The sequence below is a fragment of the Colletotrichum jinshuiense genome, chromosome 6, assembly GCF_051148585.1.
Source record: "Colletotrichum jinshuiense chromosome 6, complete sequence".
NCBI lineage: Eukaryota > Fungi > Ascomycota > Sordariomycetes > Glomerellales > Glomerellaceae > Colletotrichum > Colletotrichum jinshuiense.
Window position 1 is genome coordinate 4060704 of NC_139313.1, and position 16313 is coordinate 4077016.

Sequence of the window (16313 nt, forward strand, 5' to 3'; positions counted from 1 at the left end):
TCCGAGTCTACAACGGGCTCCATTCAACGGCATTTCGTCGTAAGGTTGCCTCTTAGTTAACGACGACTTCGCACTATGACTCCTTAGTCGTGCACTATATTGCTTTTTATTCCGATGAAGATGCTGTCACTAGACCCCCCCCCGATTAGCCAGTTTTCGGGCTTAATCTTTCCTATCCTGCTCTCGACTTCACCGTGCGAGGCAGGGCATAGCAGGTATTCTCGTTCGGTCGTGACAGGAAGCATCCTTGATTGCCCTGGGCGATCTCATTTTAGGACATGACGTCTTCCCAAATGATAGATCACTGTGGCAATCTTGGAAGGCCAGATTACATCGAGCACTTCGGATGATTGTCGTCTCATCTGGAGAAGATGGAGGCAAATAGGTAAGTACCCTGGCAAAACCAGACTGTCGGGTCCGATACCACCAACAAACATTTGGGCAGCCTTTTTGAGGCAAACAACCAAGCAAACTACTCCAGCAAACCCCTTAGCCCTTGTATTCGGCGACCATTCCAGCAGACACGTCGAACATCTGTTCCGTATTGGCTTCGGTGACCATCTCGGATTTGCTTCATCACTCGCTTAAGCAGCATCCGCTTGGCTTCGTCCAGTTTCCCAACCGGTGTTAACCTCGAGTCTCCAAACTATCAGCTGGAAATTGGTCGGTTCTAGACTCTCTTGCAGCCAGGGTTGTCGACTTCGTTTGTCATGCTGCGACTCTCGCAGCGACGGACGGGGCAAATTGGGACCGCCGAGGGGTCTACGGCATGGTTGGTTCTCGCCCTAGAGAGTTTGCTCTCGAGGCAGCAGCTCCAAGTTCCGATGGCTAGATTACTCGATGGCAAAGACAGAGACGGTTCGGGCCCATCGTCATCTGTGCCACCCTGTAGGTCCTAACGCGAAAGCGGGCCATCCAAACAAACATTTGACTTAGAGTCCAGGCATCAAGAGTTTGAATCGGGGTCGGGGTTGTACGGCATCGGGACCACCACCACCACATGTTGAAGAACAGTGAGGTGAAGGCCAGCGATGACGCCGTCAAGCCAGAATAGCCAACGGCCTCCTGGTCATGGCTTGGCACACAGTCTCCGCGGCCGCTCCTTTAGCCACTTTCTGCATGCCCGGTGGTCCCTGCCGGCCACACAGGTCATGCCGCACGGTGGTGGGGGAGAGCTTGGACAGTAGGGTAGGTAGGAGGAGTGTCAGACCAACGCCACGCCTGGCGGATGTGGCCCGTCATGGCGGAAAAAAAGCCTTTGAGATGTTTTCTCGCTCCCGAAAGCTTTCTTTCTCGTTCTCTATACCATATCAGTCCAAACTTCCTTGATACTTTGTTTTTCTATGTTTCATCGTCTCCACAGCAGTCCCTTGGTGGATCTTCCTACCCCTTGCAACCGACCCTGGGTTGTCTAGTGCAGCTCTGTGCAGGAGACTGGGGCAGCGCATACGTCCTCGAGCTAGTGGTAGAATTTCTTCTTTCAGGCATCGTCCTTCATCACGTAGCAATAGGCTCAGATCGCAGAAGTCACGCAGGCCTGTACCGCCGTGCTGGGCCACCGGGGAGGTGCCCATTGGTTGTCCGGCGAGCAAGTGCTGCTGCTCGACACTCGAGACCCCCCCTTTCCAGTTCCAGTCCCCAACCCACAGTCCTGGGCAGGTTAGTTCAAGTGCTACTTTGCCCAAGTCTGAGGGACAGGGTCCAGCATCCTCGACCATATTTGCCATGTTTTACTATGGCGTTCAAGGCTAGCCGACGTTGTCCAATGACAGTGACCCGGCACTCGTCTGTTTTTTCGACCGTGCCATGGTTGCGGCGAGGAATGGATCATACTAGGCCTCTCGGTGCCAGTACATCTCTTTTCGCCTGTTGCTCACCCGCAGTACTTTTCTCCCCTGCCTATCGAACAACATTGATGCAAAGCTGTCTCATTGTCCAGGGATCGAGCCCACTCTGCGGTCGAATGGATCCAGGCCTATTTGACTACACACCTCCCCTCACCCCCGACTCTGGAATTCCCTCGCAAATTGTTCTTGTTTTGCAAACGCCGAATCATGGCAGTGAAAATGTCGGACAGTCCGATTCGGAAAGCATGCGATCGGTGTCACAGACAGAAACTCAGTTGTAAACGCGTCGGCGATGAAGCATGCGAGCGATGTATCAGGCTCAAGGAAGAGTGCACCTCAAGCCCTTCTCTGCGTTATCGGAAACAGAATCAGCACAGTTCAACGGGAGACGTTGTACGAAGAAGCGCCCCGTCGGCCAAGCGTCAGCGGACCGCGAGCGGGAGCCAAGTTGCACAACCCAATCTTTGTGAGTCTTGTGTGTCTTTGACTTGTCTAGAACTCTCCCTTACTGACAATCTTGGGCACAGCCATTGCCAGGCCCCAACATGGTGGTTCCGTCTGTGGTAGCACTCCATTTGGAGACAATGCTGTCGTCTCACCTGATGCTATGCTGGACATGGTTGACTTCGACTTCGGCTTTGGCCCCTCCGGGCTCTACCAACAAAGTCAGAACCAGCAGCATCATCTACCCCAATCCTTCACAGGCGCCATGGAAGACTTGATGTCAGGACACGCGGATTCCATCCCCCACTGCTGGAGTCCTGTCCACTCCGTCTCCTCAGACTCGGCATTCACATCACCCATGGCTGCGGAAACGGATCGGGCTTATCTCGAGAGCTCTAGGGCCGGGCAGCCTTTGAGATCTAGCAAGCCGTACGACACGACCCCACAGCGGAGACCGAGGAAGCGTGTCAAGCCAAAGACAAGACAGATCATGCTCCGGCCATGTGCTGGTGGGCAGGGCCCATCGACCGAAGAGTGGATGCCGCGGATCACCGGGGTCAACTCTCGGCTCTTTGAGCTGTCCTCATGTCTGCCACTGCAGATCGACTCTTCTGAAGATCCCAGTCGATTCAGCATAGCCTCGACACCAGACGACGGAAGCTTGAGGATGGCACCATTCCCCATCGATGAGATGTTCAAAGTCTCGCGTCATTTTGCGGATCTTCTTACGGAAATATCCCCACGGATGGAGGTAGCTTCTCCCGCAAGCGATGACGGGAACTCTCATCTCACTAGGGGCCTCAACTCCTTGTCGGATCCGGCGACCTGTCTCTTCGTCCTCTCGACATACGTCCGGCTACTGGACATGTACCAGAAGGTCTTCAGCTGCATTCACTCGGAGCTAGCACAGCTAGAGTCGGGAAACCTGTTTCAGTCCTGGAAGCTTCCTGGCGTTACTGTCGGCTCTTTTGTGGTGGATTCGACACCTTCATTACAGTTGTCTCTTACGATTCAGTTAGCAGAGGAGTTCCTTCTACAGATGCGGCGAGCGACCGCATCGCTAGATCCAACTCTGCGATCGGATGATTCACCAGCGGGTAAGGCACCTGACGCAACTTCTATGTTCTCAGGCGTAGTAGATGTCTCATTCCAGGCCCTCAAGAGGCAAGAAGAGAGCCTAGGAAGGGAGCTAAAGGATCTACGCAAGGCCATGGGGGCATTTTTTGACGAATAGTGACAGCTCAGGGTGTATCCATGTAACATAGTGCTGGTGTTTCTTAGTGGCATCTGTCGATATGCTTAGCGGGAGTGAACGGATGGAGTTTGACATGGGATTCTGGTCGGATGAAGTCACTTTTAGAGAACAGGGGGTTAAGGTAGCCTCAAACTGAGCCACGCGGACAAAGAAACGTCTTTCATGTGCAAGTACCCCATATTCTCCACGAGGAAAATGTGCACGTTAATACATTGACTGTGTGCGAAGGTTACGGACCGGCTCGTGCTTCCGGCCATTGAGACCAGCCCCGTTTTCGTCGTTGGCCCTCCGTTGCCGTCCGTTGCTCCCAGCGCCGACACAAACCACACGTTGTCAATCGTTGAAGAAGAGGCGTCCGATTTCAAGCCTCCCGATAACCGATGGCGCCAGCGTAAATGAGATTCTTGACGGATGACTAAATGGTCGGAATCCCGTTATTGAACCGTGAGCCAACGCCGAACGTGCACGCCAAAATACCGGCGACCCGTTCAAGACATTCGGGCACGGAATTCCGAACCAACCCCTCAAATACACCATGAACGCCGAACCTCCCTCTCACACACCCCACCCCCCTACCGTTCTTTCTGCTCACCCCCGGACCGTGGGGAATGGGTCCGGGCGGAATAAGGCGGTTTGCCCCTTACTTTTTCGACATGGGGCTACAGGCGTCATGGGCATTGAGGCTGTCTGCCAGGGAGACCATCGCGATGTTGGTATTCATGCTGCCGTGTAAGTGATTGTCTATATATCCCTTCATCTCGCACCGTCCAACATGATGTCTCTCCTCTTGAGTATCACAGCCCTTCCCATTCTTCTCTATTGTTATACCTTATACCTCCACACACACACGCGCACGCACGTCGGACAATTTTTGCCCGGATCGACTTACATGAACTTTTCATGACTTATACCCTCATTGTACTCCCCCAATAATAAATAATCATTGTCTTTAGAAATACCCCTGGCAGCAATGTCCACCTACAAGAGACCCCAGTCCGAGCCCATTGCCATTGTTGGCACTGGGTGTCGATTTGCTGGAGACGTCACATCACCATCCAAACTCTGGGACCTCCTCACCAACCCCAGAGATCTTACACAAGAGGTTCCCAAGAACCGATTCAACGCCAAGGGCTTCTACCACCCTGACGGCGAGTACCATGGAGCCACGAATGCCACCCAGGGCTACTTTCTCGAACAGGACCACCGCGTGTGGGATGCGGGATTCTTCAACATCACCCCCAAGGAGGCCGAGGCCATTGACCCACAGCAACGAATCATCCTAGAGGTCGTCTACGAGGCCATGGAGTCGGCCGGATACACTCTCGAGAAATATGCCGGCCGCAAGGTCGCCGTCTATGCCGGCCTCATGACCGCGGACTACGATTCATTATGCCAGCGCGACGACATCACCTCCAACCAGTACTTCGCCACCGGTAACTCGCGAGCCATCATCTCCAACAGGATATCCTACTTCTTCAACTTCCGCGGCCCCTCCATGACCATCGACACCGCATGCTCGTCGAGCCTGGTTGCTTTGCACCAGGCCGTGCTGAGCTTGCGATCCGGCGAGTGTGAGATGGCCTGCGTGGCCGGCGCGAACATGATGATCACACCGGAGCAGTTCATCAGCGAGGCGAGTCTGCACATGCTCAGCCCTACGGGCAAGTCGAGAATGTGGGACGTCAGTGCCGACGGGTACGCCCGCGGCGAGGGTTTTGCCGCACTTTTTGTCAAGCCTCTCTCCCAGGCTTTGAAGGACGGAGATTCGATTATCAGCATTGTCAGGGAGACTGGTGTCAACTCAGATGGGCGAACGCAGGGTATCACCATGCCCAGCCCTCTCGCCCAAGCCGAGTTGATCAGAGATACGTACCGCCGATCCGGTCTTGACTCTCAGTCCCCGGCCGATCGATGCCAGTATTTCGAGGCCCACGGTACGGGTACACAGGCTGGCGACCCAAGGGAGGCGCAAGCTATTGCCACAGCTTTCTTCGGTGACGAGGCATCGACCGATGCCGAGAGCGACGACCAGAAGCTTGTCGTCGGATCAATCAAGACTGTCATTGGCCACACCGAAGGCGCCGCCGGCTTGGCTGGTCTGCTGAAAGTCGTGCATTCCATGCTCAACAAATCGATCCCGCCCAATCTGCATCTCGAGACCCTCAACCCTAGCGTACGACCATTCTACGGCCACCTCCGCATCCCTGTCGAGATCGTCCCCTGGCCCAAGGCTCAGGCCGGCCAGCCCCTTCGAGGCAGCGTCAACTCTTTCGGTTTCGGCGGCACCAACTCGCACGCCATCATCGAGCGGTACGAGCCGAGCATCCACGACGAAGTTGCGAAGTTCTTTGCCCCCGCCTTGAAGATTCCCGCCGCTTTGCCTGCTGCGGCGGTCGATGTTGAGGCGCCCAGCGTTGGGCTGCCCCTGGTGCTTTCGGCCAAGTCGCAGAGGTCTCTCGTCGCCGTCGTGCAATCCGTCCGCGACTTCATGGTCGAGAGCAACAAGTCGGCTGATGAGATCGCTTACAACCTCTATGCCCACCGATCAGCCCTAACTTACCGCGTCGCTGTCAGTGCGGACTCTCGCGACGGAATCATAGCTGGTCTAGATAACCTTCTTTCCAAGGCTGGCTCGTCGATGAACCCAGAGCTTGGCGTTCGCGCAAAGCTGGACGCCGGCGAGACCAAGATCCTCGGAATCTTCACTGGTCAGGGTGCCCAGTGGTCTGGCATGGGCCGCAAGCTCTTCCTCTCCAACACCGTCTACCGCAACTCGATCCAGAGTCTCGAGAAGGTCCTCAAGAGCTGCCCCAACCCTCCCTCGTGGTCTCTCGTCCATGAGATGATCCATCAGGAGGATGTCACGCGGATCAACATTGCCGCTCTCTCCCAGCCCCTTTGCACGGCTGTGCAGATTGCCCTCATCGACCTCCTTGCCAGCCTCAACGTCTCCTTCCACACCGTCGTCGGTCACTCCTCTGGCGAGATCGCGGCGGCTTACGCTGCTGGTGTGCTCAGTGCGCGAGACGCCATGCTCATCTCCTACTACAGGGGCATGTCTGCTCACCTCGCTGGCGGCAACAACGGCGAGAAGGGTGCCATGATGGCCGTTGGCATGACGCGCGCAGAAGCCGCTGCTCTCTGTGCACGGGACGACATCAAGGGCCGCATCTGGGTCGCTGCCAGCAACGCGCCGACCAGCGTCACTCTTTCGGGAGACATGGACGCCGTCAAGGCACTCCAAGCTGAGCTGACTGCCGAGAACAAGTTTGCCCGCCTCTTGGTCGTCGACACGGCGTATCACTCCGCTCATATGGAGAAGCCGGCTGCGGAGTACATGGAGGGCTTGGCCGCCTGCGGCATCGAGCCTAGACAACGCAACGCCACGGTTTGGGTATCCAGCGTTTATGCCGACGGCACGGAGCCGACCATCGAGGAGCTCAAGGCGTCCTACTGGAAGGACAACATGGTCAAGGCCGTCTCCTTCTACGAGGCCATCAACCTCGCCCTCAACACCCACGGACCTTTTGTCAGCGCTGTTGAGGTCGGCCCTCACCCTGCCTTGAAGGGCCCCGTTCAGCAGACCGTCAAGGCCGCGACGGGAGGCGCGCTTTCTTACGCTGGTCTCCTTGACCGCAAGAAGGACGACAGACACGCCTTTGCCGAGTTCATGGGCTTCACTTGGAACTACTTCGGCACCAACGCGATCGACTGGAAGGCACTTGTCTCCAAATCCTTCCAGCCCGGCCTTTTGTCATCGAGAATCGAACTGCCGTCTTACCCTTGGGACCACAGCCAGACGCACTACCGCGAGTCGCGCATCGCCCACCAGTATCACTTCCGCGAGCAGGGTCCCCATGAGCTTCTCGGCGTCCGCACTCGAGACGACACCGAGTTCGAGCTCAGGTGGCGCAACATCCTCAAGCTCGAGACTGTGCCTTGGATTCAGCACCACAAGTTCCAGGGCCAGGCTCTGCTTCCCGCGTCTGCCTACTGTGTGCTCGCACTAGACGCTGCAAAGGCTGTCCTCAACGGCCGCCAGGCCTCCGTTGTCGAGCTCACGGACCTCGAGTTCATGAGCGGCATCTCCCTCGAGGCAAACACGTACGGTGTCGAGATCCTTGTCTCGCTGAGCATACAGCCTCCTCTGGCTAAGGGCCGCTTGGCCGGCAAGATTATTGAGGGCGCGTTTACGATCACCTCGTGCTACGCCGATGGCGTCACGCCCATGCAGAAGAACTTCACCGGCAACTTGCGAATCTACCTCGGCGAACCATCCGAGGGTGCCCTCCCTACGCGCGATCCGGCCTTGGCGGAGACTCTCCCGGCCGACACGGATGCCTTCTATCAGATGATGTCGGAGATTGGCCTCGACTACACGGGCCCCTTCCGCGCTCTGGAGGGCATCGACCGCAGGTACAACTTCTGCTCCGCTAAACTTAAGAAGTTCCACGACGCCGATACTACCGGCCTTGGTGTCAGCCCAGCCACGCTGGACAGTTGCTTCCACTCCGTCTTCGCGGCCGTTGCCTCGCCTGGAGATAAGTCGCTCTGGACCTCCTTCCTGCCCAGGAGTATCGAGAAGATCCGCTTCAACCTCGCAATCTGTGACGGCAAGGCCAGCGACAGCGCCTCTCTGGTGGTCGACTCCGTCATCACCCAGGAGATCCCCCGCACCAAAACCGCGACCACCAAGTTCATTGGTGACATGAGCATCTACAACCCGCAAGGCGAGATGGAGATCCAGGTCGAGGGCCTGATGGTGGCCTCCTTTGCCAACTCGAAGCCCGAGGACGACAAGGAACTCTACATCACCACCGTCATGGACATCGACCCTGAGCACGAGATCGTCGCTGCAGATCTCAGCCAGGAGGACGTCGCCACAGAGCGCAACTTGCTCGAGGCCTGCGAGAGGGTCGCGCGGTTCTACGTTCACGATGATTCCCTCAAGGACCTCACCTCTGCCCCCACCTTCTTCACTCCCCCGGGGACACCCCTTTCCCCGTCCAAGGCCGCCGCAACAGAGTCGGGCCCGACCCCGAGCCCCTGGCAGGCGGACACGCCCGAGTCCCTCGACGCGTTCATCGTCCAGTCTCCCTTCCATCACGCTCTGGGCTTTATCCGCCTCCTGGGAGAGAACATCCCCGATGTTCTTCCGGCAATGCTCTCCACCATCATCCAGGAGGCTAAGCAACTGCACCGCTTCAGATCGCATGTCAGCCGAGTCGTCTCCCAGCTCGCTCATCGGTACCCTCGCATGCGTGTGCTTGGGCTCACTGACCCCGAGGCCGGGCTCACGGACCATGTCATTAGCGGCCTCAAGGGCTCATTTGTATCGTACACCGTGGGCACCGAGGCCGAGAAGAACCTCTTCGCGAGAATTTCCGGTTCCGAAGCGCTCAAGAAGAAGGTCGACACTGAGCATACCAAGATCCTCGAGGCGGAGGACAACTCATCCCTCCAGCCCTTCGACTTGGTCGTCCTGACGACCTCGGTGGTCAAGGGCTCTGAGCAGCGCAACAAGCTCAAACAGGTCCAGAGCCTGATGAAGCCTGGTGGATTCCTCATCCTCATCCACGAGTCTATGAGCCCCCTTCGCGACAGACTCCGCCGCGCCTTTGGCATGAAGAGACAGACTGACGAGCCCCTCACTCCCCCAGAGTGGCCCGACCTGCTTGATGAGTGCGGGTTTGCCCGCATTTCCAAGAATGCGGAGCAGTTCTTTGCGCCCGACTTCTCCCTCGTCGTCAGACAGGCCGAATCGGAGATCAAGCAGATGGCCTTGAGCCCATTCGACAGCTCTTTCCCCAAGGTTGCCGGTCACACTCTCATCATCGGCGCCGCGGAGAACACGGCCGAGCTGTCTGCCGAAGTGCACCAGAAGCTGGGCCCGGTTTGCCACAGCATCGACGTCATTGCTGACTTGGATTCCCTCCAGCCTGCGGTCTTCAACGAGATCAGCTCCGTCATCTTCCTGGCCGACCTGGACGAGCCCATGATGAGCAACATGACCCCCGAGCGCCTCGATCTCCTCCGCGCTCTGATGGCGCCCGAGAAGGTTGTCCTGTGGGTTACCATGAACTCCCGAGCCGGCAACCCCGAGCACGCGGCCACATTCGGCTTCACCCGCTCCATGCTTGCCGAGATTCCCAGCCTGAAGCTGCAGATGCTGGATCTGGACTCGCGGCGCGACTCTGGCGGTCTCGTCGCCGAGACTTTCCTGCGGCTCAGCATGAAGCCCCTGCGCACCGCCGCTCAGGATGGCGAGCTCCTGTGGACCCACGAGAACGAGATCTTTATGGAGCACGGCCGCAGAATCATCCCTCGTCTTGTCCCTTGGAAGGAGGGCAACGACCGTGTCAACTGCCCCCGCAGACTTGTGGCTGAGGAGATCAACACGCTCGAGCATTGCGTCGAGGTTGTCTCTTCGCAGTCTGTAGACGGCTCTGCAGTCTATACCACCAACATAGTCGAGGAGAATGACGTCGACGATAGTGCAATTCCCGACCAGAGCGTCATTCAGGTCAAGTACAGCTCCGTCGAGGTCATCAACTTTGGGCTGAAGTACGCTTCCCACGTCTGCATCGGCAAGGAGGTCACGTCTGGCGAGCTTTGCCTTGCCATGACCAAGTCCAACTCCTCCTACGTCACTGTTCCCAACTCTTGCGTCTTCCAGCTCAGCAGCAGCAACATCGAGCCCAAGCTCCTCCTGGGTCTCGTCTTGAGATACATCGTCGCGTTGTCAGTCGCCGAAGATTTGATGGAGCAGACCGTTCTACTCCTCGAGCCGGATGCGGTCCTGCTGGATTGCATGAAGGAAGTCCTCGGGGCGAAGGGCGCCAGCGTCATTGCGTGCACCACATCCCCCGCAAAGCGCAAGTCGTTTGACCAGCGCTACATCCACCCGTACGCCAGCAACCGGGATCTCAAGGCTCTCTTCCCCACCGCCGGCGCCTCCGTCATTGATTTCCTCCCGGAGGGCAGCGAGCTCTCCGAGACCATCCTGGACTGCCTCCCCGAGAACTGCGAGTACCACTCCCGCTTCTCCCTCCTCACCTCCGAGCACGTCGTCGCCCTTGGAGACTCCATGGAGATTGAGGACCTCTGGGAGACGGCAATCGCGAAGGCAATCGCCAACGTCAGGGGCTTGAAGGAGCAAGCCGGCTTCCCGATCGTGGATTCCATCTCCGTTCCTCAGCTGCTGGACCACTCCGGCAGCAGCAAGCCTTTCCAGATCCTCGACTGGCGCGCCGAGCGCGCGGTGCAGCACATCGCCAAGCCCCTCTTCGGAACCCAGCTTCTGCGACCTTACAAGACGTACGTCCTCGTCGGCCTGACGCGCGACATGGGCCAGAGTCTGTGCAACCTCTTTTTCGAGCACGGCGCGCGCCATCTCGTCCTCGCCAGTCGCAACCCCAACATGGAGCCCCAGTGGATCGACGACCTTGCTGCCAAGGGGTGCGAGGTGCGCATGGAGCGGCTCGACGTTACGAGCATCGAGAGCGTGCGGGCCTTCAAAGTCAGACTTGCCCAGGAGATGCCGCCCGTCGCCGGCGTCATCAACGGCGCCATGGTCCTCGACGATCGTGTCTTTGCCCAGATGGATGTGGAGACGTGGACCAGGGTCATGCGCCCCAAGACTGTCGGATCCAGCAACCTGGACGAGATCTTCTGCGAGGCTGACATGGAGTTCTTCATCATGACCTCGTCCTTTGCAGCGCCCGGCGGCCACGGCGGGCAGTCCAACTACGCTGCAGCCAATATGGTACGTGCCGTTCTCTGACATTCTTCAAATTCCCCGCTAACATTTCACAGTACATGAACGGTCTTGCGGCCAACCGTCGCCTTCGCGGCCTCCCAGGCTCGGTCCTCAACATCGGCGTCATCTACGGCCTGGGCCTTCTCCACCGCGAACGCAATGACATCTACGCCTTCCTCGAGAAGGACGGCTACCCACCCATCTCGGAGCGCGACATCCACCACATGTTCCTCGAGGCCATCGTCGCCGGCCGGCCCCTGGACGGACAGATCTACGACATCACCACCGGCCTGAGCCGCTACAACGCCAACACCACGGACCCGCTGCACTGGCAAAAGGACCCGCGGTTCTCGCACTTCACCTACGAGGATGACGCCGAGGCCGGCGAGGGCGAGGGCGAGGGCAAGCAGAGCCTGAAGGAAAGGATCAGAGCCGTCGAGGGCGGCGTCGAAGAGGTTGCGCAAGTCCTCGTGGAGGGCTTTTCGCGGTACCTCGAGGTCGTCCTCGGTGTCGGCGAGGGAACCGTCAAGGGCGAGCACAGCGTCGGCGAGCTTGGAATGGACTCGCTCGTCGCCGTCGAGGTGAGGGGGTGGTTCTGGAAGGTCATTGAGAGAGACGTTTCCGTGATGAAGATTTTGGGAAGTGCGAGTGTTGCGAAGTGTGAGTATTCCCCCTCCCCGTCTTTGATGATCTTCTCTGGGGACTTGAAACTGACTTTGAATAGTGTGTCATGAGGTCTCTGAGGGCTACATGAATGAAAAGAACAAGGCCTAAAATGGCAGATTGAGACCAAGTACCGGGAAGGTGCATAATACAAAGAGAAGAAGAAGAAATGGCTGTGAGCACCAGGAAACGATGGGAATATCTGTTATTGGGCAAAAAAAGCGCTGTTTGTAATTTTTCTTTATTTTTTGTTTGTTTGGAGTTTGTGTCTTGATATTGTTCGAGAGTTTGTTTGAAGTACGGGGTCCGGTGGCCGATATCCTTTGGGTCGTCTGTTTTGTGTTTCTTGGATGGCTTTTTGTTTTCAAGCTTATACCACCCTCGCTATTGTATACATTAGCCTCCTTTGTGAAATTGAATACTTGGAGAACGATGTTCCAATTGACTTCCTCAGATATGTGACTCAGCTGTATGACGACCTTTGGCCAACTCAGATTACTAGGATCTGTAAATACCCGATTCAACTACCCCCGCTTCGAAGGTAAGTCGACAGTGGCAAATCTGTATAAAGTCAGCTGTTTCATGAGATCTCATCCATGAGGCAATGTGTTCCACTGCTCAATACTTTGCCGCCAACTCACTTACTATACAGATGGCTTGACTTCATATTTTAATTATTTTACCAGCTTGCGTTTCTCCCATGGAGACAAATCGCGGAACATTAAACATTGAAAACCACTCTCTGCAATATCATTCCCCGCTAAGACTTGGCTCTCCAAGATCCCGCCCATCCGGCGGTAGTAGTCAATGTGGACCCCAGACGTTGCCTTTTTGGGGTTGGGGATGCCCTCCCTCCGCGTCCCCGCATCTCACCACGTTACCATCCAGCTCACCCCGTCCTCCATGATCCACTCACCCATCATGCCATCTGGCAATCACCGCGTCGGTTTCCTCCCTTCTCCGTTCTTCTTACCAAAGCGAACCACGGACCCGGGTCCCGCGAGTTCGCACTCTCCAGGTACACAAAGGCACGAATCTCCGCATACGGGGATTCCCTCGCAACTGCCAACCTTTTCCCGCCAATGGCCGGATGGCACTCCCGGCTCCTTTGGGACTACTGGGACCACTGGCTTCGGAGTGCCGCTCAGACAACTCCCGCTTTGGTCTGGGCTCGCAGATGGAGCTCCCTTCCGACTGCAACAGTCGCGAGATGAGGAGACGGAGGATACGACGGAGAGGGGCCATGGGCGGTGCATATAAAGCCGGCAGGTGTAGCAATTGACGATCCGCTCCCTCTCTGCTCTTCCTGCTTTTCTGGGCCTGTCTCTCGCTTTGCCTTCAGATTCCCGTTAACGATGGCTCGCATCACGGCTTCGATCCTTCTCGCCACAAGCCTCGCCCTCACGGCGAACGCGCAGGTTCCCCTCTACGGGCAGTGCGGCGGCAATGGATACAGTGGCTCTACGGTTTGCGCTGCTGGGTATTGCTCTTCGCAAAACCCCTGGTATTGTGAGTGTACCAAGGAGGTATGGTAGAGCCGTGGAAGCTGATATTGCTCAGTCCAGTGCGTCCCCGGCACCGCGCCGGCAGTGACTTCGACCGCCACAAGCGTGCCGGCCTCAACCACAAGCCGTGCCGTGACCACCACCTCCGTCCAATCCACATCTTCCTCCCGTGCTCCGACGTCAACGTCCACCTCGCCACCGACGGCGACCGGAGTAAAGTACTTCATTACATTGTAAGCATCCCCGTTCCCGGCAAAATAGCCAGCACTAAACACCCCACCAGCGGAGACTCCTACTCCCAGACGGGCTTCAACATCAACTCCACAAAACCCAACCCCCAAAATCCGCTCGGCAACCCGGACCTGCCCGGCTGGACCGCCAGCGGCGGCCTCGACTGGGTCGGCTTTATGGTGACGCAGTTCAACGCCTCCCTGACCTACTCCTACAACCTCGCGTACGGCGGCGCCACCACCGACGCGAGCTTGATTGCGCCGTACACGAGCACGGTGTTGAGCTTCATCGACCAGGTCACCGAGTTCTCGCGCAGCTTGGCACCGAAGCCGAGCTGGGCGCCTTGGACCGCGGACAACGCTCTTGTCGGCGTCTGGATGGGCGTCAACGACGTTGGTAACGCGTTTTGGTTGTCGAACCGCGAGGCGTTGCTCGTGCAGGTTCTGGGGAGGTACTTTGACCAGTTGCAGATCTTGTACAACGCCGGTGCGAGGAAGTTTGTCCTTCTAAGCGTTCCTCGTGAGTTTACTCCCGTCTTCTTCCTCGTCTTGGGCCTTCTTTACCATAGTCTCGATTGAGCCAAGGTCCAACATGAAATGAAGCCTTTGGCCAGACGAAAGCGCCGATAAACTAACGCATCCATTCAGCAACTCAAAAGACGCCCCTGATGCTCGCCAACGGCGCCGACTCCAACGCCCAGCTCGCGGCGGCCATCAAGCAGTACAACGACCTCATCGTCAGCAACCTCGCCGCCTTCAAGACCAAGAACGCCGGCGTCACGTCGTGGGTTGTCGACACCACCGTCGCCTTCGACAAGGCCATCAACAACCCGACCGCCTACGGGGCCCCCGATGCCACGTGTTATAATGCCAACGGCCTCAGTTGCCTGTGGTTCAACGACTACCACCCTGGCGTGCAGATCCAGAAGCTTGTTGGCCAGGCTGTTGCGCAGGCGGTTGGCGCGCCGTGGTTTACCGGTGAGTGACTCCTTGGCTTGACGTGAGATGCGACCGGTCTAATATCATAACAGCGTGATCAAGTGAAGAACATTGAGATTGTCTATCGGAAGGCGTGTTGTATATTCCACAAAATAGGGCATATTATTACTTGAAATTATGGTTCGATGAGGCTCTTTTGGCTTTTGATGCGTCCAAACTCTGAACCTCCTAACCACGTCATGTTTTGTCATAAATTGAGATGTCTGGTTGGTTATCATTAACAAGGTGACCACATTTAGCGTGTGTGAAGTTTACTGATGCCAGTTATACAAAGCACTTGGAGAATCTTCCGCAAATATCGAGGGTTTTTGATTACTAAATGTCTAGTTCAAGCCACCTTGAAGGGTCCATTCTAAGATATGTCTTCGCTCACAAACACGACTCTTTTTTTACCCAAGCCAGCTTCACTCCACCCCTTCTCGATATCCTTCAACCCAATCACACTAACACCCTTCCTCTCCAATCCCACGGCTACATTGGCCATACCGCCAAGCTCCTGCGAATACTCCTTCATGGACCAACTTCCCGGGCCCGCGCCACGAAGCGCAATCCGCTTTGACCGCAGAATGGCCGAGGGAAGACCCATCTCCATGTCACCCGACACGGAGCCGATTTGGACATACTGCACCTCCTTCTCCGACGGCGGCAACGCCTTCAGCAGTTCCAGGGTCGGGCTCCCGTAGACGTAATCCAGCACGACGTCCACGGCCCCCAGCTTCGACCAGTCCGTTTCCCCGCCTGCAAGGACAATACGCTCGTCAAGCGGGATCTCGGCCATCGCTGCGGCGTTCCTCGCGATGCCGATCACGCGCCCGGCACCCTTTGCGCGAGCGACATCAACCGCAACTCTCCCGCTGGCACTGGTGACCCCAAGAATCGCGACGGAGAACCCGGGCGCCTGGGCGGCTGCGCGTGCGGCAAATGCCATCCAGCTGCTCATGACCGGGTTCATGTACGCCGCGACCGTTACCGGGTCGGCGTTCTGCGGCAACGGCGCGACGAGCTTGCGGTCGATGTTAACGAACTCCTGGAAGGAGCCCGTTTCCAGGGCTAAGAAGTAGTATCGCTGCCCGCTGGTGGGGTCTTCACCGACGCCATCGACGCCAGGGAGATGGGGAAGGGTCTTGGAAGTGTAATGTTGTCCGGAGGCGCGGGAGAGGACGAGACGGTGAATGCCGGTGGCGAGGACGCGGAGCTGGATTTCGTTTGATGAGGGGGGAGGGAGATCAGGAATGGATGTGTAGGTGGGAGGGGACCCCCATGAGGTGACGAGTGCAGCGTGCATTTTGGATGATGATGGGTTTGAAGAGGAACGGAAGACGAGCAGAGGCTGGGATGTGTGAGTATATATATGTTTTGATCCCACATTAAGTATTACACAAAATGGCACAAGTGATCGCATGAGCATTTCATGTGGACGCTTGCGTACGACAGTTGCGGCAGTCAATAGCGCGCGCTCAAATGTTGGAAGATGAGTAAGTGGCTTTGACTGATATGCACCCATCGCGGGGCGGCTGCAAGACGCTGAGCATGCATACAGCAGAGGCCGCGCGCGCGATCGACATCGGAAACCCACCGTGTGGGCGCTTAATATAGACTGTCCAGCTCGCG

At 57.1% G+C, this 16313-nt stretch overlaps 4 protein-coding genes across 4 annotated transcripts; 3 read left to right on the forward strand and 1 right to left on the reverse strand.

The window, feature by feature from the left end:
- Positions 1-2066: 2066 nt before the first annotated feature.
- On the forward strand, positions 2067-3525 carry EsH8_VI_001040 (Zn(II)2Cys6 transcription factor domain-containing protein; the record flags this gene model as incomplete). The annotated part of the gene is made up of 2 exons (XM_083272293.1): positions 2067-2313; positions 2375-3525. The coding sequence occupies 2 exons, from the start codon at positions 2067-2069 to the stop codon at positions 3523-3525; spliced, it is 1398 nt and encodes a 465-aa protein (XP_083127467.1).
- A 991-nt stretch (positions 3526-4516) lies between these two features.
- Positions 4517-12079, forward strand: EsH8_VI_001041 (type I polyketide synthase; the record flags this gene model as incomplete). Its single annotated transcript, XM_083272294.1, has 3 exons — positions 4517-11311; positions 11362-11965; positions 12030-12079. The coding sequence occupies 3 exons, from the start codon at positions 4517-4519 to the stop codon at positions 12077-12079; spliced, it is 7449 nt and encodes a 2482-aa protein (XP_083127468.1).
- Positions 12080-13323: 1244 nt separating this feature from the next.
- EsH8_VI_001042 (uncharacterized protein) lies at positions 13324-14739 on the forward strand (the record flags this gene model as incomplete). The annotated part of the gene is made up of 5 exons (XM_083272295.1): positions 13324-13477; positions 13529-13706; positions 13757-14223; positions 14352-14681; positions 14735-14739. 5 exons carry the CDS (start codon positions 13324-13326, stop codon positions 14737-14739), a joined length of 1134 nt encoding a protein of 377 aa, XP_083127469.1.
- Positions 14740-15054: 315 nt separating this feature from the next.
- On the reverse strand, positions 15055-15987 carry EsH8_VI_001043 (uncharacterized protein; the record flags this gene model as incomplete). Its single annotated transcript, XM_083272296.1, has 1 exon — positions 15055-15987. The coding sequence occupies one exon, from the start codon at positions 15985-15987 to the stop codon at positions 15055-15057; it is 933 nt and encodes a 310-aa protein (XP_083127470.1).
- Between the last annotated feature and the right edge of the window lie 326 nt (positions 15988-16313).